Source organism: Bos javanicus, chromosome 19, assembly GCF_032452875.1.
Source record: "Bos javanicus breed banteng chromosome 19, ARS-OSU_banteng_1.0, whole genome shotgun sequence".
NCBI lineage: Eukaryota > Metazoa > Chordata > Mammalia > Artiodactyla > Bovidae > Bos > Bos javanicus.
Genome location: NC_083886.1, coordinates 43,661,917 through 43,684,265, shown reverse-complemented (window position 1 = coordinate 43,684,265; position 22,349 = coordinate 43,661,917). Strand labels below are relative to the sequence as shown.

Genomic DNA, 22,349 nt, shown 5'->3' with positions numbered 1-22,349 from the left:
CCATTGGTCTCTCTGCCCTGTCAGTCACCTGAGAGTACTGAGGGGCGGGTCAGAGGTGGAGATCCGGATCCGGAGCGGCTGAAAGGCGGAAGTGGAGGCCGGAGCCTGGGACACCGCCGGGGGGAGAGGAGCGGAGCCTGTCCGAGCCCCGGCCCCAAGTAACGCCGCCGCCCCGGAGCCGCCGTGAGTGTGCCTGACCTGGGACCCAGTGTCTCTTTCGTGTTGAAGCCTCTCCAGGGCAGCCTTTCCTCCCGCCCAACCCTGGCTTAGGGAGATACTGATCCCTCCCCCGACCCGTAGCCCCTTCTTAAGGGACTCCCCAGGCGTCGAGCCAAAGCTGGGGGATCTCTTCTTTCCTCCCCTTATCTGCCCTTCCTGAAGCTTTGGAAATCTCTGTGGCTCTTCTCTGGCCTGTCTGGTCCGATTGTGGGAGGGAGAGACCCTAAGTTCCTCTCCCTCTGCTCCCAGAATTGGAGGAATCTTTGTCAGGTGTGAAGGATCTTGTGCCCCTTCTCTTTTAGAGGTAGCCCGGAGTGTTGTCTGTCGCCTTTTTCCTGCCCCCCACTCCCCATCCCACAAAAACAGTTGTCTCTCCAGCCCTGGAAGAATTTTATCTCGATTTCCTGGGGCTGGGGCTGGGGCGGGGTTGGGGTGGGGGTCCTGGGTGAGACTGCTCCCACAACTCCTTAACTTCCTCTGTCTCCTGAAGCCAGAGAGCCACCCAGGATCTCAGCAGAGTTTAAAGTCTTGATCACTCTTTAGGAATGAGCTGTCTTCTTGTCTGGCCCCTCAGCCCCTGTCCTCTAGTGTTGTTCTCTTGAGTGTATCGCTCACTCTTCCTGCCTCTGAACAATTTAGCTGATGTTTGCTCAATCCTAGCTACAGATCACATAGATCAGGGTGGCTCTGCCCATTCATTATCTTCTCTCTCCCCTCCTCCCCCCCACTTGCTGGAGTCCCAGCCCTGTCCTCCCAAAGCACGTGAGTGGTTCCAAGCTGCCTCAGAGGGGACTGCTCCTCTTGGGACTTCTGTCTGTTGGTCTTTAGGGAAGAGGGAAAAGACCAAAAATAAGGAGTCTGGAACTAAAGAGTCCTGGGCTATCTCTTTCCCATCCCTATACAAGCACACTCACCTCCTTGATCAACAGGTCTCACCACTTGTAGTCCCAGGGTCTATTTCCATTCCCCTCTGGGCTTGATCACATAAATCGTAGATTGCAGAGAATTAAGTTGAGATCACAGTAACACCTCTGGGTTCTTAATGTGTTCATTTTTTGTAGCCCAAGGAATTCCCACGCATGCCAGAAAGTGCTGATTTCTCCTAGCTTTTCCGAGAGATGGCCCGTACTGACATCTGATCCTTGTCCACTGCTGAGGACTTAGGTGTGTGAAATGGCTGCTGTCTCAGACCAAACTGGGAGGTTCTTTGTTATGTGGCCAAAGTACAGGCCTGAGACTGTACCTTAATGAGTGCAGCCTGACTCTGAAGGCCATGACTGACCCTTGCTATCTACAGTGGAGGAAGGGAGGGAGGCATGCAATCTTTGGGAATTTCTGAAGCTCTTCAGTGTTCTGGGCCATCTTTACTGCCCTTGGATGCTCCTTACAAGTATTCCAGTTGTTTTGCCTTGAGATCTTTTTGACCTCTTTTGGACAGTGTCTGACTCCTACGAACTTTCGAGCTAGACCTAGGATGCACTTATTTCATTTTTTATTGAACAACAAAAAAACCTTGTTAGTGTCAACAGTCAGGTCACAAGCTCTCTCTCTGTCTCTCTGAACTTCTTTGGAGGTTGCTGGAGACTTCTATGACCAACCTAGTTTCTCTAGTCTGGCCAGTCTGTGTTCCTGAGGGGCAAAGTCAGAGAAGCTGGCTGCTTGCTGGCCATTGGTCTCTGACCAAACTTACCTCCTCAGTATTGGGGTGTAGTTTCTGGAACTCTGGGAGTCCCAGGATGAGGCTGGCTAGCTTTCTGAGGGGACCTTCTTTGTCCGGGCTTGGTCTCCCAGCTCTGATTCTAAAGCAGGCTTCTGAAGGAGAAGCTCTCCCTTTCAGAGACAGGAAGGCATTAGTGCCCTGGGTTAGGCAGGCACTTCTGTCATCCAGAGATGATAGAGTCCCAGCAGAGATCTGACACTGCTTGGCAGAGAGAGGGAGGGCTGTGTGTGCGACAGAAGCCCATCCCCTCTGATGCCCTTTGGCTCCTGTCTTGCCTCTGACAAACAGTAGGCCTTTTTCTGCTTTAATACTGTGGAAGGGTGGTAACAACTAATTTTTTATAAGTCAGTTTAAAGTTGCCAAGTTCTTTTCACATGTGTTCCTTACAAGAGTGCTGGAAGATTGTGGCACTTGTATGTCCACTTTAGAGACGATGCTGAAGGAACTTAAGTGGCCAGCCTTGGATTACACAGTTGGAAGAAGGTCGGACTGGGTCTGTTTTGGGATTTGATGTGCCTCATCTTCCCTAACAGCGGGTCTTCCTTTGGCCTGTTTTTGGAAGGAATGGACATTCGGATGGGCAAGCCGTGGCCCAGGCGCAGACCCTTTAGCATCCTCACCAGCGACAGCCTTCTCTGAGTCTGGTTTTCCTCCCCACCCTCACCCTGCCCTCCTGTCTTCTTTCACCTCTGTTTCTGGGGACCATGGCAGTTAAGAGTCTCAAGTCAGGACCCTTCAGGGTCTGAGAGTTCGCGTGCATCTGCATGCCATTAATTTCTTGGGAATCTGGAAGTCATGATGGCTGGAAAATGAAAGCAAAAGTGAGTGGACTCACGGTCCCTCTGAGCAGGGTGAAGGGCGCAGAGAGCTGGTGGAGCTGGCCTCTGCTTAGCCTCCCGATTCTCCCCTGGTGCTGCCTGCTGCTTGCAGTGGGAAGAATGTGGCTGTCCACCAGGGGCTCCTTTCACTGGAGTTTACATGGAAACACAGAATAAGGTCAGAAATTTAAATTCAGCCCCACCAACCAAGTACTTCTCAGAAGGACCCTTCTTCCTCTAACCCTTGCCTGGTAAACAGAGGTGGTGTGGTGGGGTGGAAGGCATGAGAGCTTTAGAGTCAACCAGGCCTAAGTTGTCATCTGGACTCCCTCATGTACCAGCTCTGTGGCCTTGGACTTGTTACTTGACCTCTCTGAGCCTCTCTTTCTTCCAGTAAAATGGGGATACAAAATATCTTGCCAAAGTGGAAACAAAGAGGACAAAGAAGTTAGTCTGTTCCCTGGCACAGAATAGATACTCACAAGGTCCATGGGGTTTTGAAGGTACATCGTAATTTATCCCTAGGATTCTGAGTCAGTGTTTCTGCCAGTTTTTACTGTGATGCACGGTGCTTGGCTGGATGGTTGCCATGTTGTCTTGTTCCGTGGATGGGGAACAGAATTGATGTGGGTTGTGTTCCCATTTTACAGAAGAGAACGCTAAGGCCATGATTCTGCTCCTCCCACTGGGGGTCCTCAGACCCACTGGATACTCAGAACATGGATCTTTGCATCTCCTAAGCAATTCAGTCTTACTTAGTTTTAGACGTTTTTATACTCAGACAATCCTGAATCTATTATAGATTGGAATGCCAAGTTTGCATATATTTAAGCTAAAACAGGAAACTTGAGGACAATATTTTCGTTGCTGCAGGCTGCTTTGGGTTCGATTCCCAGATTTCTGGGCTTTTGCATTTTCTCTTGCCTGAGTTGAGTCAGGGGTACTTTTGAGAAGTATCACTTCAGATAGGATTTGTAAACTAGGATGTCCCCCAACCCAGGTAATAGTGCTTTCAAGAGCCTTGACAGAGTAGACCTGGAGTATTTCTTTTTTTTTTTTTTTTGGAGTGTTTCTTAAGTCCTCTGCATTAATAGCTTGGTACTGTAGAAGGTTAGTTTTCAGAGTAACTATCCCACGTCCTGTATACAGGAACAATCATCCAAATAAAAGCTACATTTTTGAATCGTGCTTCCTGTGTGCAAGGACTGACTGACTGGATTCAGTCCCCAGGTTATGGTGGAGTGAGTGGCAGAGCAGGGGGAGAGTTGAAAGTGTGCTCGGGCCCCTCCTCACCCTGTCTCTGGGCGAACTGTGTGCTCTTGCCTTTGCATGGAAGGCCCTTCTCCGCTTCTCGCCTGTGAGCCGCAGAGCCCAACTTTTCTCTCAAAGCGCAGCTGGAACATCACTTCGCTGTGAAGCCCTCCTCCCCCGAGGGAGGCTGAGGGCTTTCCTCTTGCTTCTGCTTTGCTTTCATTGCTTATGGTCTGCCTCCTTGTCTAGCAGATGAGCCCCGTGGAGGCGCCAGTCGTGTCCTATTCTGTCTCTGTGCCATCCTGGCACCCGGCATAGCAGGCCCCCCACTGTGGTTGTCCAAGGAAAGGGCGGACATTCAGACCTGCCCTTGAAGCAGATGGCAGCCCGTTTCCTCTAACTCACCCAGCGAGGATGCGGTCAACCTGGGATTCAGGCTCACATCCCTCTGATTCATTTCTTCGTCCAGCCGCCACATAGTTGCTCAGAGATAGGAAGGCAGACAGGTGAACAGGATGAATGCTACAGCACAGGTGACAGAAGGGGCAGAGACAGGTCACCAACTCAATTTCTAGAGGGTAGAGCTGTCCGGATATCACGTCCCACACAAGGTTTCATCGGGAAAGAGCATGGCCGTGGCCATCCGTGGTCCACTGACTGCCTCCCAGCGCCCGCACACCTGGTCGCTGTGCCCCTGTGGCTGTGTGTGGTGGTGGGGCAGTGCTGACCCCAGGCCAGGGTTTGGCAAGGGTTGATGGAAGTGAACTCGGCTCTGGTCCCTGGGTCCTCGCTTGCACGTCTGCACAAGGCTCATTCTTAAGTACGAGTGGGCCTGAGAAAGTGGTGTTGGCAGAAAAGTTGCAAAGGTCCTAGAGTTTTTGCCCAACTGCACCCCCCACCCCTGCTCCCACATGGCTTCCACTGTGATTAGTATCTTACATTAGTATTGTACATGTGTTACAATTAATGAACCCGTTATGCATTATTAGTAACTAAAGTCCACAGTTTATTCACAGTTGCCTTTTTTATAAAAATTAATCGCTTGGTTGATTTGGCGGTGCCAGGTCTTGGGTGCGGCACGCGGGATCTTCGGTCCTCACTGTGGCGTACAAGCTCTTAGTTGCCGCCTGTAGGATCCAGTTCCCTGACCGGGGATTGAACCCGGGCCCCCTGCATCGGGAGCGTAGACTCTTACCACTGGACTGCCAGGGAAATCCCACATCTCCCTGGTTTTTATCTAGTGTTCTCTTTCTGTTCCAGGATCCCGTACAGGACACCACATTACCTTCAGTTGTTAAATCTCCGTAGGTTCCTCTCAGCTGTGACGTTTTCCTAGACTCTCCTTGTTCTTGATGACCTTGACAGTTTTGAGGAATATTGGTCAGATATTTTATAGCATATCTTTCGCTTGGGACTGGTCTAGTATTTTCCTCATGGTTATACTGGGGCTATGGGTTTTGGGGAGGAAGACCACAGAGCTAAAGTGCCATTCTCACCACATCATATTGAGGATGCGTACGCTCTGCGTGATTACCACTGCCAGCATCAGCTTTGGTCGCCGGCTGAGGTGTTTGTCGGGCTTTCCCACATCATCATCTTCCCTGCCCCTTTTTGTGCTCTCCTCCTTGGAAGGAAGCCCCTCTGAGAAGTCCACACTGGAGAGGAGGGGAGTTAGGCTCCTCGCCCCCCGGGCAGAGGATCTACGTGGGTTGTTTCGAATTCTCGTACACAGAAGATCTGGCTATCCTCCCCCATTTATGTATTCAATTAGTTATATCAGTATGGACTCATGGGTGTTTATTTTACACTGAGGTTTATAATCCAGTGCTACTTCATTGTTCAGGTTGTCCCCGCTTTGGTCCCTGGGAGCTCTTCCAGCTCCCTTTGACCCACCCCCAAGGTCTCGGAGTGTTTTGGTTTTCATTTTTGTAAGCACTTCCTTACTTTTTGGCGCTGCAAGGTGCTTCAGGCTTACCTTGTGTGTTTCCTGCCCTGGTCCTAGAATCAGCTGGCTCTGCAGGGCCCCTCCTTTTTAGCAAATGCTTCCTCTCAGCTGTGTTGATATGGAGTTATATGGTTGGGCTCAAGTTATTTCTCCTCTTAATGGTTAGTCATAGTTGCTGAAGCCTCCAGGGGTAGGTGAGGTGGAGCGGCACCGGGGAAATCTACCCCGGGAGACTCCTGGGAGCTGACCCCAGTGGCCAGCAGCTGCTTCTCCATACTTCTCCTACCCTCTGCCTGATGCTTTTTGACTGAGCCCAGAATGGTCGGATTTGGTATTTACTTTGGAGTTTACTATCCATTTGGAAGGATGAGGTTCATAACCATTCCTGTATTTCAGGTGCTAAGTTCTCCAGCCAAACCTTCCAGAACTCTTGAGTCTGGTAGGCGAGTCCCTGTGGTCCAGGCCAGCATTCTATTGCTGTCATTCAGAAACAGACCTCTCCTTTGGGAGGGCTTGCACAGGGTTTGTGGCTCCAGGCAGGCTCAGGGCAGGCTGTCAGTTTGAGCTGTGATCCTGAATCACTGAATAGCTTAAATCCTTCCGTTGTACTGTCATCCCTCTGAAGATGGGTAACCTGCTGTAAACGCTAACTTGGGATCCGAACAGGAGTTGGTTTACAAGCCTCTTGCCTTCTAGTCATAGCTGCACGTGTGTCCCCTTCAGGTGGCTCTGTCAGAAGCATCCCAGGCGTGCGGGCGGGCGTGGGTGGCCTCCGAACCCTGGCTACTCTCCTCGTCATCAGACTGCTCTCTGCGCGGCTCTGAAGGCTGTGGTGATTAATGACACCAGTTACCAAATCTCTAGCATTTGCAGCCTGGTGTTTTAAAAGGAACTCTGGTGTCTGTCAGCTGTCCTAGCGCTGTCCCCTCCCCCTCTCCACACTGAACTACTTCTTCCCTTTCCTGAAAGAGGCTCTGAGATGGAAGGAACGCCGTTTGGGCTTTACGATGTTTCATGTTGTGGGACTTTTATTTTTTTTAAAGAGTTCTTGTTTGCCTGGTTGGGGGCTTTCGCTCAGTGTTGATTGTGGTGTTTTTTTTTTTTTTTTTTTTTGGACAATGGTGGTGGTCCCCACCCTCTGTTCTTCTGGCTTTGGAAGTCAGTCTCCAGAGAATACAAGGTTATGGTTGTTTACAGGACACAGGACATCAGCAGTGAGCTGGTCTTTTTTCTCAGGCACTGGGGGAAGTTGTTGTCTTAGTCCATTTGGGCAGCTGTACAAAATTACAGCAGACTGGGTGACTTCCAAACAAAGAAATTTGTTTCTCATACTTCTGGAAGCTGGAAGTCCAAGATCAGGGGGCCAGCACAGTTGGGTTCTGGTGGAAGCCCTCTTCCAGGTTGCAGACTGCCCACCTCTGGCTGTGTCCTCACGTGCTGGAAGAGGCAGGGGAGTTCTCTGGGAGTCTCTTTCATTAATAAAAGGGTACTCATCCCACTCATGAGGGCTCTGCCCTCACAGCCTCACCTCCCAAAGGCCCCACCTCCAAACACCATCCCAGTGGACATGAGGGTTTCAACATAGGCATTTGGGAGAGAAACAGAAGTATTCAGAGTTGAGCTGTTGTCCTCCTCAGCACACTCTCCAGATGAAGGGCACTGATAAATGGGGTCCAGGAAAACTGGAAGCAAAAGCAATACGTGAATAAATAGTGTTGGAACGTTTGATGGAGGACTCCTCTTTGTTGGGACCTCCCCACCACAAACGTTTACAGGGAGAGCTCTGCCTGCATCAGATCGCCCTCAAGCCCTTGGTTGAGAGTCTTTTGTACATCCTTTCCCCAGCAGCCCGGGAGATGGGTGGTACTAATCTCTATTTTGCACGTGAGGAGGTGGGTTCAGTGATACAGTACAGACCCACCCTAGGAACTGGCAACTCTCAGACTTGAAGTTTGTCTGACTCCAGCCCTCGTGCTCCTCACCCCTGTGCAGATGGGACCTAAGAGGTTCTATCTGGAGTGCGGAAGCGTCTCTTCCTCTGGGCTATGGCTCTGTTGAGGGATACGAACCGTATGGCAGATGGATGTGTGTTGCAGCCTTGAGCTACCCCATTCGCTCGCCAGACCTAACCAGTTTGTATGTGCATCGCAGGCTCGGTTCACCACACTGATGAACACCCACTGTGCGTCAGGTTTGATGTTATGTGTTGTTTAAACAAAGGGAAACCCATAGTCTGCCTTTGAGAATTTTGTATTGCGATCGTTTCATCTGCAACAGTGCCCTTAGTTTCTCTCACTTTCTCACTTCCAGCCCTCAAGCCCCCAAGTTCTCCAGCCTCTTGCCACCTACCACAGTCATGAAAAGGGGGCCATGAAATAGAAGTGTGATTCACTCATTCAAAACTGTTGAGACCCATGCATTGCCTGACTTCTTCCCCTCACCCATCGACATTTTGTACGACAAAAATTTAACAAAGGAGAGATCAGCCTAAAATACTGTTCTTTGGCGTGCAGGCTCCCTGGAGCAGCCATCATCCCTCAGACCCCACAGCAGGAACTTTGACCTTGTTTCTTGGTGGCTGGGCAGCCTCTGACCACAGCATGTGGGATGTCTGAGCAGGAGGAATTTGGTTTGCTAGATCTAATACCTGATTCTTTTCCCCTGCTTGCCTGTGGAGCATGACCTCTGCCCTCTGCTCTCTGTTGAGGAGCTAAGGGCAAAACAAAGCGGGGACAGTAACTTAAACTGGCTTGCTTTCTTTCTTTCCTTTTTTTTTTTTATTTTGTTAAGGACAGGAAGGGTTTGTGAGAGGTGTCAGTTTGTATGAGTAGCTCGGTAGGCAAGTGTTGCTGATGACTCTGACTTTCAGCAAAGGTTTTTGGAGTCTTTTCTGGGCCTGGGGCAGCCGTGGAAGCAGCCGCTGTCCAGGCAGGTACTCCTGGCCCCTGCAGAGACCTTCCCAAGACAGAGGACTCGGTGGGCCCTGAGTTGTTGAGATCCTAGTTAGCGCTGTCTTAGGAAATGAACTGTAGGAGCATGAACAGCTCAGACAGAGGAATCGTGAGGCTTGTGGGTTGGCCGGAATCCTACACCCATTCTGACTGGCTTCCACTTGACTCAGACTCGGAACCACAGCAGGTATAGGCTGGGATGAGGGAGGAAGCTGAGGAAGCTTGCCCGGCTCTCTTCTTTGCATTCCACCCGGCCCTGGCAGGTGAAGAGCCGGGGATGGGGGTGAGGGTGGGGAGCCACCACACAGCCTTGGTCCCATCCCCCTCCCCTGTAGCTGGATGCACAGGGGTTTGTGCCACCAAAAAAGTTTCAGACGTCCAGTTGGGCTTTTGCTCGAGGCTTCTTAGAGAGCTGCCCTACATGGGGCCAGAGATTCTGACATAGCCTTGAGGACTGAGGTGTGCCCAGCCGGAGGCCAGGCCGTCTTAGGGAGAGAGTCTCTTAGTGGCAGTGGTAGGCCCGTGCACCCCCAGGGCCTCTTCAAATCAGTACACAAGACAAGCCTCACCTGGTGCAGCTGTAGGCAGACCCCTGTCTGTCTGGCCTTCCTCACCACCCTGCCACCCAAGTGACCAGCAGAGAACCCTAGCGCTGCCCCTGGGGCCCAGGGCCCTTGGATGGATGGTATGGATGGGCACACTGGCTGGGCCGTGTCAGCAGATCCCGGTAGTTAAGCCCCCGCCCCTCGGCAGCCTTTTTGCCCATGGGCACAGGAAGAGAAGGCCTGGAGGTTTCCATCCAGCGCTGACTCGGCTGTCTGCCTCTCCAGGGAGCCCTGTGGTCGAGGGCTGAGAAAGCAGCTTGGAGATCAGGGAAAGATTTCTTGGGGCTCTTGCTGGGGCCGGGCGCAGGGAGGCCAGGGCTCTGACCTCGGGTGGCTTTCACCCAGCTCCTGGCATCTGTGCTGAGCAACACCGCTGGCCTCCCCTACCAGGGAGAGGGCTGCAGGAGCGGCCATGCTCTGTCCGGGCTGCTCCTTGGCACGGCTCCAGACACAGGGGAAGGCCCACTCGGTCATGTGTAACCAGGGTGTGAGCCTCTTGGTGTCCCTGCGTGCGGTCCCTTCGGCAGGTGTTGGTGTAGCTGGTGGACCCCGTGCTCACAGCCTCACTGCGGTGCAGGGGTCTAGACCCCAACCCCGTGGAGTCTCCCTGTTGGAAGGGAAGAGGGGAAACTGCTCCAGGTTGAGGGAGTTGGGCGGGCTGGGGCAGATTCCACAGCCTGTCCCAGCAGTAGGGCCCTCCCCTCTCACTCCCTCTGAGTCCCCCTCTGGGATGATTTCTCTCCCTTTCCCCTGGATAGGGAGTCACGTGCTGTGACTGTAAAGGCAGCGCCCCTTCCCTCTCCTCCTGCTTCCATCTCTCCCAAGCCCCTTCCTTCCTTGTGGGATGAGACTGCAGCCCTGGCCTGACACACCATCACATTCTGCCCAGATCTCAACCTACGTGCACTGCTAAGCTTCTGGCTTCCAAGGCCCAGCTTCCTCTGTTACACACTCCAGATGAGACTCAGGCCCTCGGTGTAGTGATTCCACACAGTTGCCAGTGGTCACGCAGGGAGGACATGCCTCTCTTTGAGTCCACCCCTAAACCCTTTTCCCTCTGGACTGCTTGGGGAGTGCAGAGAGTCTCCCCGCTGTAACCTCTTTCTCCGCACTGAAAAGACATCAGCGTCGGCTTTTCCCTGAAGCTTTAAACAACCTTAAAATTCTTTAACCCACAATTAAGTACGAACCATAAGTATATTCTTAATATGTATACAGCAGGCATATTTGTTTATGTTGAATCCTGCTATCTCGCCCCTTGTTCGTTTGGGTATCTTTGCTCTCTTTTGATCTTTTTCTAATTCAGACAACATTTTTTGGATTGTCTTTGCCTTTTGTAATACTAAAATATAAAATATTTTATCTACAGGGGAGTTAGATTGGTCTCATGTTTTTAAGCTTTAAGTTTTCATTGCTATATGCAAAATTCTGTACCAGCAGCATTTTTAATCTTTTCATTAACATGTAACTTATATACAGTGAAACTTACGAGTCTTAAGTGCATTTTTGCTTGCGTAGACATCCACGTGGGTGCGCCTGGTGGCTCAGTGGTAAAGAATCCACCTGCCAATGCAGGAGATGCAGGTTTGATCCCTGGGTTGGGAAGATCTGGAGAAGGAAATGGCAGCCCACTCCAGTACTCTTGCCTGGAGAATCCCTTGGACAGAGGAGAGCCTGGTGGGCTTCCGTCCTGCTGCAGCTGCTGTGTAGTTGCTAAGTTGCATCAGACTCTCCGTGACCTTGTGGGTTGTGGGCTACAGCCTAAGCTCTTGCCCATGGACTGTAGCCTGCAGCCCCAGGCTGCAGGGAATGCAGAAGAGTTGAACACGATTTAGCAACTGAACGACAGACATTCATGTGTCTACCTCCTAAATCAAGATACAGAACTTTTCCATCCAGCAGCATGTCTTTTTTTTAGTTTGATACAAAACTCCTTTTTCCACAGTTAAAAGCCATATTTTGGTGGCCCCGTTACTCTTGGTGGATGTAGCGGCATTATTAATATTCTTGGGCTTTCTGTCTCTGATTGGGGAGCCTTGCTGGAGTTATAATCCTGGGCTCGGGCTCTGCCACCACCCGGCTGTGACCCTGGGCAAGTCACTTCGCCTCCCCTTCACCTCCTCTGTGATTGTGAAGAGAATCTTTGCACTTTGACAACCAATGAGTCAAAGCTAGTTAGTTAGGCTCTTAGTAGTGTAACAACCTTGCTGTTCACAAGTCCCTCACCTTCAGGAGGATACTGTGCCATGCACTCTGCGTGTTGTTTCATTTAATCTTGTTTCATTTAACAACGCTGTGTGATTGGTGTTAGGTAATACCATTTACTAGATAAGGGACAAGGGACTGAAGCTGACAGCGGTCACTCGTCTGACTTGGCCAAGGTCACTCAGGCTTTAACCAAACCCAGTTCAGTCTCCCAAGTCCTGACTGCTAATCGTGCTGGGAAAGGGTGTGGTACCTCCTGTGGATCTGGGCTCCTGTCTCTCTGGATCTGCCACCAGCTGGAGGCCGGGGTAGTCCTGCTGTGAGTCTGCCTTCTGGTCCTGGGTTCCAGTCATGGTGGTTCTGGTTTTCCCCTGTGCTTTTAAGTCTAGGGGTGAGTCAGCTCCCCTGCTGATCTGAGCTTTTTAGTGTCTTACACCTTAGATTTAAAAAAGAAGTTTGTGTTTATTTTATTTTGGCCGTGCTGGGCCTTCGTTGCTGCTGCTTTCTCTAGTTGTGGTGTGCAGGCTTCTCATCGCAGTGGCTTCTCTCGTTATGGAGCGTGGGCTCAGTAGTTGTGATGCACGGGCCTAGTTGTTCTAAGGTTTGTGGGGTGTTCCTAGACCAGGGATCAAACCCGTGTCCCCTTCATTGGCAGGCTGATTGTTAACCACTGGATCACCAGGGAAGTCCCCACACCTTACCTTTTGAACCTAATTAACTCTCCTACCTTCCCTGATTTGCTCATTCTCTTTAAGCTAACAGGTTGCTTCTGCTGTCCTCTTGCCCAATTCTCACCGTGTTAAATATTCAGGAATGCTCTTATCCAGAGTAAAGTATAGCTGAACAGTCACTGGCCAGCACCCCCCAACCCCCAAGGCTAACCTTGAGTAAGCAAGTCTAGAGTCTCAGCCCAGCCTCTGGCCAAAATGAAATCTGGTTTCCCTAATCTGCTCACTATCCACGCTGTGCCGGGACTCTCAGCTAGAGGAAGTTTCTGAAGCAAACAGGAAGTTCGAGAGACACCCACCAGCTGGAATTGCTCACTCTTTACCAGGAAGGACAGAGCATATCAAGTGGGTGACTTCATGGATTAGAGAAGGGTATGGATGCTTGGGGGGAGGGGTGACATTCCAGCAGCATGTGGTATCTTGGAGAAGGCTTCAGGTGTTGGGTAAAGCCAAGAGCCAGTCCCCACCCCCAGCTTGCTTCACCTGTACTGTCCACAGTACCCATCTGGGGGCGCCTTTCTGTCTCTCATTTTCCTCCCTCCTTCCTGTGTCAGCTGCAACTCTTGGGCTTAAATCAACCACCTAGAATCACTTAGGGAACTTATTTTTATTTTATTATTTTGGGTTTTTGGCCATGCTTCACAGCTTGTGGGATCTTAGTTCGCTGACCAGGGATTGAACCTAGGCTCTTAGCAGTGAAAGCACTGAATCCTAACCACTGGACTGCCAGGGAATTACTGGGAAACTTATTTTATTTTTTGTTGTTATGTTTTTTGTTTTTTTAATTAATTAATTTTTTTGGCTGCTCCAGGTCTCAGTTGCATCATGCTGGAGCTTTCATGGTGGTGCACAGGCTCTGGAGTGTATGGACCTCAGTAGCTGCAGAGTGCAGGCTTAATTGCCCTGTGATATGTGGGGTTCCTCGATCAGGGATGGAACCCGAGTCTCTTGCATTGGAAGGCAGATTCTTAACCACTGGACCACTCAGAAAGTCCCAAAGAGACTTATTTTAAAAACACTGATTTCTAGACTCCACCCCTAGAGATTCTAGATGCAGTTGGTCAGGCCTATTTTCTAAACCTAGTGGGTGATTCTGATGGAAAAAAGTTTGAGATCCACTGACCTGGTGGCTTAGACAGTAGAGTCTGCCTGCAATTCAGGAGACCCAGGTTTGATCCCTGGGTCGGGAAGATCCCCCGGAGAAGGGAATGGCTACCCACTCCAGTATTCTTGCCTGTGCCTGGCGGGCTACAGTCTACAGCAGAGTCAGACACGACTGGGTGACTAAGCATGCGTGCACTGAGCAACATCTAAGTGTCCAGAGGTCAGAACAGCAGCATCCTGCTCTTTTTTTCCTCTTTCTCTTACCCCCTTGGTCTCAGGCTGGGCTGGACAGCTCTTCAACAGAATTGGATGGATTTCAATCTGAAAGACTTTTACTGTGTCATTTTGGGTTAGAATGCCACCACTTGACTGCACCTGTGGGTAATCTAGCTGCTGGTTCAGGAGGAAAGGTTCCCAGACAGAAGCCCAGCTCAGTGACTTCACCTTTACCACCTGCCAGGGGTCCGTCTCTGACTTCCCAGTCTTGGGAGGGGAGGGCTTAGGGCTTCCTGGGGCCTCGGAGTATGGCCTTTGCCTGTCTTAGGCACCTCCATGTCTCCGTGTGCCCTTGGTGACAAAATCAACTTCCTCTGTGCCTTAGTGTCTGGGAAGGTTCAAGACCTCGGCTCATGTGATCACTGAGTGGGACCAGGAAAACCACGAGGCACAGGCCATAAAAAACTGCTGTGTGTGCCTGCTCAGGTGTCTCTGCAAGCGGGCCCAGCATCCAGGAGGGACATGGCCCCGGCCAGTTTGTACTAGGCAGAGCTCCTGCAGCGAGTTGTAAAATGCAGACGCCAGGCCCTTCTCCAGCCTGCACCGGAGCCTCCGGGGGCTGGCTGCACGAGTGGTTTTGTTGTGTAGACCGGGTTGAGAACCACTGCATAAAAATTATATGTCTCTTTTTCTGACTTGTTTAAAAAAATCAGAGTTGTCTGGGCAGGTTTGGAAACCCACTGGTTTGATAAGAGCAAAACTTAAGTGTTACCTCTATTTTTCTTGACTTGTGAGTGCTGGTTACCCCCCACCCCAGTAACCCTCAGCCGCAGCTGCTTTGGTTTTCTTGGAATTGCGTCTTCACCTCCTGTTCCCCTTTCCCCACTCATTCATACCTCCTTCTCCAGTGCCCCAGCCACACTTTGTTGCTGGGCCAAGATCACGCATCACGTGGATTCATGGTAATAACCAACCCGTAATTCCATCGTGGTTTCACACTGTCGCTGTCGCCTGGCCCTGGGCAGCTCCTCCCACTGGTGGCAAGAGTACACAGGGACTTCAGGGTGGCTGTGATTGGCAGCCAGAGCCAGCCCTTGCTGGGCCAGCAAACTCCTGCCACAAAAGGAGAGTCTCATTCACCCAGCCGCTCAAAACCAAACACAGAGGGAGGGCGTTGCCTCCACAGTGCCCCCTACAGCGGGGACCGTGGCTGGCATCCAGGTTCCGTCACCACATGCTGGGTGGCTCTGAGCAGGGCAGTTAACACCTAAGCAGCAGGCTATTTATCTGAAAAATAGGAGATGGTTTTAAAGCTTAAAGGAGATGCCGGTTGTGCAGTTGTTCAGTAAATGTCAGCTGTCTCTGAAAACCATTTCATTTGCTGAGCGCTCTTTGAATTCCCTGTTTGTTCAGAACATTGAGAGGAAGGCGACAAAAGAGCGAAAGCACAGACCTGGCCTCGAGGGTGCAGGGGAGGGTCTTGCCAATATCACTGACTGGGGTGAAAGAGAAAGCATCTGAAACTAGAAAATATTTCAAAACTAGCATTTCTTGTCACCAACTAAGGACCCCCCCATACTTCCTTCCGTGTGCTCTTGGGGAATAGGTGGCCCCCACTTCAAACCTCTTTTCCTTTAGAGCCATCCAGAAAGGAAACTCTTGTTCCTGGTTAGTGAATCACTCTTCCTGAAGCTCACTTTTTAAGCGAGTTGCTGGGAGAACTTGGACGTGGAGAAACGATTTGAGGTTGCACAAAGCGAGCCCTTTGTGCCTGCTTCTCACATGAGCGCAGACCACTGCTTCTCACAAACACCCCCCTCTTCATTCACACCCTCTCCTTTGACTGGCGGGGAACGAGCTCCCCGTGCTCAGAGGCCAGTCGGGCTGTCTCGCTCTGAAACCCTTCCTGCATAGACTCTGTCCTGCAAAGGGCAGTCTCATCCAAACCTTTTCTTCTCAGCTTAGGTTCAGATGCCCCACAGAGCCTTCAGGATACAGTACCTACTCACAGAGCTCGTTTCAGACATTCTGTGTATGTTCTGATACCCGTTAGTCTTCTAGAGGCTTCTGGAGATGGGTGCCTCAGCCTTCTTTTCAGTCCCAACCACCACTAACAGAACTAAGATGCCGGTGTAGGAGCACCAGCTCCTGGTGGGGTGGGGGGATACGAGGTCTTGGCTCCCATGTTTGTCTCCGCCCATCCACACCTCCCCCCTTGTCCTCCTCCATGTCGCCCTCTGCCTCTGCCAGTGGAGAATGGAACTGAGGTCTCTATTTAAAAGGGAAATTTGGCAGCCCTTCTGACTGCCAGCAGAGCTGGCTGGCTGCGGTGTGTGTTTGGTTTTTTAATGTGTGTGAGACTTCTGGGCCATCAGAAATGAGAGAGCTGGTGGGGGGCGGGGGGAGAGGCTCAGGAGGAGGGAGTGAAATGAAGCTTTGATTCCAGCGCACAGTCCAGCCTCAGATTGAGAAAGTTGGTCAGTCCTTCTGGAGATGACAGGACAGAACGACTCTTTTGATAACAACTTGCACCTGGCCAGGCCCTGGTCCCCAAATGCCCACGAGGTTGACCGAGCACCTTGTCTGAGAAGCTTTCCACGGGGACTCTCCATTTCCTGGTTGGCCTCACCTCCCACTCTGGCTTTGCCCAGAGGCGGGCTGTGATCTGAGCTACCAGGCCCGAGGTCCATTGTTTGTTGAGCTAGATCCTAGAATCTTCTGAGCCAGTTTTTGGTACCCCATGTTGCCCGTTGACTTACCCGTCAGTCACCAGACTGGCAGATGCCCATTCCTTTCCTGTGGGTGTTAACTTGTATGCGAATGTACGTTTCTGGGGTTGGGAAGTCAGTGTGCTGAGAACTGTGAGCCTAGAGTTGGGAGACCACTTTTCTCTTTACCATCAGATGGTTGTAGGGCCAAGAGATGTGAGTTACAGCCTAGTGAGGGCTTGTATCCTAACTTTTGGAAGAGTGGGGCAGGACGTAGGGGGGGAGGGGAGGCAGTCAGCCAGGTCGTCAAGGAGGCGGAGGGAGTGACCTATGGTTTAAGAAGGGCTCGCTGGGCCACAGTCTTTGTACTAACCCAGTACTTCTGATCTCTCCCTTATAGTTGGAGTCCTCCTCCCCACTAAGTGCCTCTTTGCATAGCACCGGCCCCTGCCCCCACGCTCACTGGTACCACTACAGCGGGACGGGCCATGGCGGGTCGGGGAGGCGCAGCGCGACCCAACGGACCAGCTGCTGGGAACAAGATCTGTCAGTTTAAGCTGGTCCTGCTGGGGGAGTCCGCGGTGGGCAAATCCAGCCTCGTCCTCCGCTTCGTCAAGGGTCAGTTCCACGAGTACCAGGAGAGCACAATTGGAGGTGAGTGGGCCCAAGGGCGGGGATGGTGGTCTCAGGGAAGTGGAAGAAATGCCTGGGCATCGAGGAGAAGGGACGCTAACTGCCCACAGGCTAGGCATGCCTCAGGCGGCAGCAGCTTGCCTCCCCTAAGCCTTGGGATTGAATCCAGCAGCTGGTCTCCATGTCTGTGTCCCAACAGACGTTTAGTGAGAATAATCTGAGAGACTAAAACCGCCTTCCTCCCCTGGTTCTACCTCTTGGTTTACTTGTGTGGCCCGAGGTACACCCCTCACTGACCTGGGACGGGAGGGCTCCACCTGGGTCTCTGAGGATTCTTATCTTCTTACCACAACCAGGCAGTGCGTCAACCCCGGAATGGGGAAATGGCCTTGTGAGTGGGCTGGTGTTTCTGAAGCTGACCTTTAGCCCTTCTTGAGCTCAGAGCCTGTCACTGATTTCCTAGTGATTTCCTGGCGGGTAGCATGTGAGGGTCTGGCCTCAGCCTCCTGCCTCAGTGGCCAGTACCCTCCTCGAGGGGCTGGGGCTGACCTTGGGCTTGAGTCATCCTTTTTCTACCCTCTTGGTTGGTAGGAGGTTTCCAGGCAGCTGGAAACAGAATGGGCCGTGTCAGCAGTCTTCAGCTGCCTCCTCAGCACTCCAGTCAGGAGCTGAGAGGGGGAAGTGAGGCAGTGCCCCAGGCCCCTCAGGGAGGTGTGGGGTGGGTGGCCGCAGAGGGCCAGCTTCCTCCACAGAGCTGCTCGGAGTCCTCTGCTGGCTCTCCTGCCTGCCAGTCGCAGCTCCAAGACTCTTCCTTTGAAGCACATGCACAGGTGCCGAGTGTTCCCCTGCCTCCCCCGGCCAAAGACAGGGTCACTGTGTTCCCTGAAGGTCAAGCCAGTCAGGAGTGAGTCAAGGGCAAAGCCAAGGGTGGCGGCCAGCCGGCATGCCTGGAGGTGGCAGGGGCGGCGGTGGGAAGCCAGTCACCCAGCCCCTGCCTGGCAGTAGCACAGCGTGTACTTCATTCTTCCCCAGTATAGCTGAGCGTGTGAGAGTGTCCTCAGGACACCAAAGGCCAGCGACACCCGTGGGCTGGAGCAGAGGGGCTCAGAGTGTTCTCTGATGGGAGAGTGGAGGAGGGGCATTGGGCCCACCCTTTTGTGCTTGGAGCCGGGTTTCTCCTGGAATCTTCCTCTCCTGCCCCTGGCTGCTGTCCTTCAGGGAGGGCTTCTGAAATAGCTTCCCTTCTCCTCCCACTCCCGCCTGGCCGGGTCTGAAAAGCCTGTGCAGCCCCGGCCCCCTCGACACACAGAAGCACCAGCTCTGCCTGCCATGCTCAGCTGCTCTGGCCGCCAGCTTGGGGGTTTTCGGTGCCCCCGTCAGCAGCAGGCTTCTAAGCGCCAGCGCCTGGATGGCTCAGCACAGATGTGTGGGGGTGTCTTCTCAGCTCTTCCACACCTGGTAACACCGCCTTCCCTCTTCCAGCGGCCTTCCTCACACAGACCGTCTGCTTGGACGACACAACAGTCAAGTTTGAGATCTGGGACACAGCTGGACAGGAGCGGTATCACAGCCTGGCCCCCATGTACTATCGGGGGGCCCAGGCTGCCATCGTGGTCTACGACATCACCAACACAGTAAAGATTTTCTCTTGCTTCTCCACCCTTTATTCCTGTTTGGGGTGTGGGCACATTTCCTCTGGTGTTGGCGGGCATCTCTCCAGAATCTTTAGGGTGGTGACATCTTAGACACCTGGGCACTGTCAGCTCCAGCCTCTCCAGTGAGCGGCCCTGGACAGAAGGCCCACCCTGTCCTGCTGACGCTCTGGCCCTGTTTCCCCAGGATACCTTTGCACGGGCCAAGAACTGGGTGAAGGAGTTACAGAGGCAGGCCAGCCCCAACATCGTCATCGCGCTTGCGGGCAACAAGGCGGACCTGGCCAGCAAGAGAGCCGTGGAGTTCCAGGTGGGGGACAGAGCAGACTTGGTGGGAGGACAAGCTGGCTCCACTAGGCTTCCCCAGGCTGCTCGGGCTTTGCGAAGGACTGCCACGGCTGGTGGTAGGGGAGCTGCTGTCTTGAGTCCCCTCACGGCTCGAGCACAGCCTAAAGGGAGTGTCGTCCGCCGCTCTGCCTTCTGTGTTCATCAGGGTTGGATGTGTGTGTGTGTAGATAGCAGAAGCTTCAGCTTACTTTTTCTATAAACTGACTTTTTAACAAAACAGTAAAGAAAACTTTTTTTTTTAAACATGTGCACATCAGAAATTTTTAACAGTACAGGAAAGTATATAGGATGAAATTTGGGTCTCTAACCCTAGAAACTCAGTTCCATTTCCTCCAAATTCCTCTCACTTTCTTGTCTTTCTGGAAAATATGCACAAGTCTTGTTGTTGTTCAGTCGATAAATCGTGTACAACTCTTTGTGACCCCATGAACTGCGGCATGCCAGGCTTCCCTGTCCTTCACTATCTCCCTGAGTTTGCTCAAACTCATGTCCATTGAGTTTGCCATCCAACCATCTCATCCTCTGTCACCCCCTTCTCTTGCCCTCAGTCTTTCCCAGCTTCAGGGTGTTTTCTAGTGAGTCGGCTCTTTGCATCAGGCCAATGAATCTCTTTCTTTACATACTGTGTGTTTTTTTTAACCAGTTCCCACCTGATGGATTTCTAGGTTGTGTGTAATTACAAAAGACTAGAAACAGTGCCGTAGTCAACATCCACATACTTTTGTCCAAGTGTGTGAGTGTATTTATTTGTAGGATAACTTTCTAGAAATATTTTCTAGCCTAGTAATTTTGAAAAGCAAGGGCAGAACTGGGGCCCATGGATACTTGAGTCAGACATCTGCTGATGTGTGTGAGCTGAGAGGTGCTGTGTGTGATGTGGAGAACTCAGAACAGGGCGCCTTAGGCCTGAAAACCGCTGCATTGTCTCTATCGTATGGAAGACAATGTAATCAGGGACAGTTCTCCTGGGTCTCAGCCCCTGCCAGTGTTTCCCTCCCACTCACTTTCTCTGCTGCTAAGTCGCTTCAGTCGTGTCCGACTCTGTGCGACCCCATAGACGGCAGCCCACCAGGCTCCCCCGTCCCTGGGATTCTCCAGGCAAGAACACTGGAGTGTGTTGCCATTTCCCTCTCCAATGCAGGAAAGTGAAAAGTGAAAGTGAAGTCGCTCGGTCGTGTCCGACTCTCAGCGACCCCATGGACTGCAGCCTACCAGTCCATCCATGCGATTTTCCAGGCAAGAGTACTGGAGTGGGGTGCCATCGCCTTCTCTGACTCACTCTCTCACCTCTGTTCAAATCAGGAAGCACAAGCCTATGCAGAGGACAACAGTTTGCTGTTCATGGAGACATCAGCAAAGACTGCGATGAACGTGAATGAAATTTTCATGGCTATAGGTAAGTTGCCTCTGTTCCCCTCCCCCAGCCAGGGTGTATTACTTGCTTGCTGTCTGTGGGGTCTGTGGGGTCCCTTCATCAACAGATCTTTTACCATTTTTAATATTTTGATAAAATTTTCTTTTTCATCTCTCAGATAAATATAGTTCACTCCAGGAATTTCTAAAACCTGAGCCCAAGTCTCAGGACTTCATTTCCAGACCCTTTATTGTACCACCATCTAAAACTATACACCACCAGCTCCCTACCCACTACTTAGGATTCTTTTTTTTTTCTCCTCATTTGGCTCTAGAGTCATCCTGGGTGGGTTTGAATCCTTGCTCTCCCACTTATTAAACTGTGTGGTCCTGGGAGAGTTATTTAACCCCTCTTTGCCTCAGTATTCTGAAAGACCCTGAATGCACTTGGCACATAGAAGTGAAGCCATCAGTATGCTGGGTATCACTGATTGGGTGGTACCCAAGTGGACTTGGGAGAGTACTGGGGTTTCCTCACAAACACACATCTTCCTGTTCCTCTCCCAACAGCTAAGAAGCTTCCCAAGAATGAACCCCAGAATGCAGCTGGTGCTCCAGGCCGGAACCGAGGCGTGGACCTCCAGGAGAACAACCCTGCCAGCCGGAGCCAGTGCTGCAGCAACTGAGCCCCCCTTGCCTGCCCACTGCCCCCACCTCCTCCGCCTCAATGACCCGACTGGAATCCACTCTAACCAATCGCACTTAACGACTCGGGCCACCACTGGGGGGCAGGGGGAGGGGTCCACCATGATTTCTCCGTATCATTTTGATCATAGGCCGGAGTGAGTTATTCCACCTGCACCTTTCTGTACAAATACTAATTCAATTTTAAGTCTTAAGTCACTTTTTTAATATATATGATCTGCTCTTCCCATTTCCTGCCCTTTCTACTGCTCTCCCCCTCTTTTTCTGCTGGTAGTAGCCACATGCCCCTGTTCCACCCCCACCCTGGTGTGTGGGGAGGCAGGGGTTGGATCAGTTACCCTTCTTCCCCTCTTGCTGACTAGCGGGCTCAGCAGGAGCATCCATATCCTTACTGTGTCTGGAGTGTGCTTGGTTCTGGGTGGCGGGGCAGGCCCTTGGGGCCGGGGAAGGAAGAGGCAGCTCTTCCCTCAGCTGGCGGTCATCAGGCTGCAGTGCCCGCCTTACCCCCCAACTCACAGCTGGGAGAGAACTCACAGCATTACCACAGCATTATTGTGACAGCCACGAACCCATTGCTCATAGCCCTCTTCCCCCTCTTCCTTGGTCACCCTGACCTCTGGCTCTGAGCCCTGTTCTGACCAAATCACGATGATGAGTATTTGGGGGTGGGTGGGTAAGGGGGGGTAGTGGGAGGGAATGGAACCAACTTTTTCTGTATTTTGTATTGTATGTTTTCTTCAACATGTAACCAATCAGTATCTTGTCAATATAGTCAGCCGATCGATCGACCTCCCGCTTGTCTTCCTTTTCTTCTCTGGCAGAGTTTATCAGGCCATAGCCTCTCCAGCTTACTTGAAGTTAACTTCACATGAACCTCTAAATCTTAAACAAAAGCGTTCTTCCCCATCTAAAGTGAGGGGATGTTGGTGGTCATGGTAACCAAGAGAGAGAGGCCAGCTCTAACTGGGTGGTGTGGGTAAGAGTGAGCTGAGGCTGAATCTCACCAAGATGAAAGTTGAGGGTCCAGTATTTGCCTCTCCCCAACCCCCTCCAGATTTTATTGGGGCATCTGCAGTCTGTATTTGAAAATAGTTGGTCTCTAAACATCAGAAACAGCCTCTTTGGGGTTTCTTGACTAGTCTGTACTAGGCTGGTGAGGGAATGGGGTCCTCTCACCCTTTTCCCTGA

The 22,349-nt window shown here is 51.8% G+C and overlaps 1 protein-coding gene across 2 annotated transcripts; it reads left to right on the top strand.

The window, feature by feature from the left end:
* Window positions 1–56: 56 nt before the first annotated feature.
* Window positions 57–21,949, top strand: RAB5C (RAB5C, member RAS oncogene family). 2 transcript variants are annotated; one of them, XM_061391851.1, is made up of 7 exons: window positions 72–183; window positions 1,281–1,383; window positions 16,871–17,124; window positions 18,586–18,737; window positions 18,943–19,065; window positions 20,406–20,499; window positions 21,027–21,949. In XM_061391851.1, exons 3-7 carry the CDS (start codon window positions 16,959–16,961, stop codon window positions 21,140–21,142), a joined length of 651 nt encoding a protein of 216 aa, XP_061247835.1. In that variant the 5' UTR covers window positions 72–183; window positions 1,281–1,383; window positions 16,871–16,958; the 3' UTR covers window positions 21,143–21,949. The 2 variants fall into 2 exon arrangements, with proteins under 2 accessions (XP_061247834.1, XP_061247835.1); XM_061391850.1 differs by lacking the exon at window positions 1,281–1,383 and having other exon boundaries at window positions 57–183.
* The last annotated feature ends 400 nt before the right edge of the window (window positions 21,950–22,349 follow it).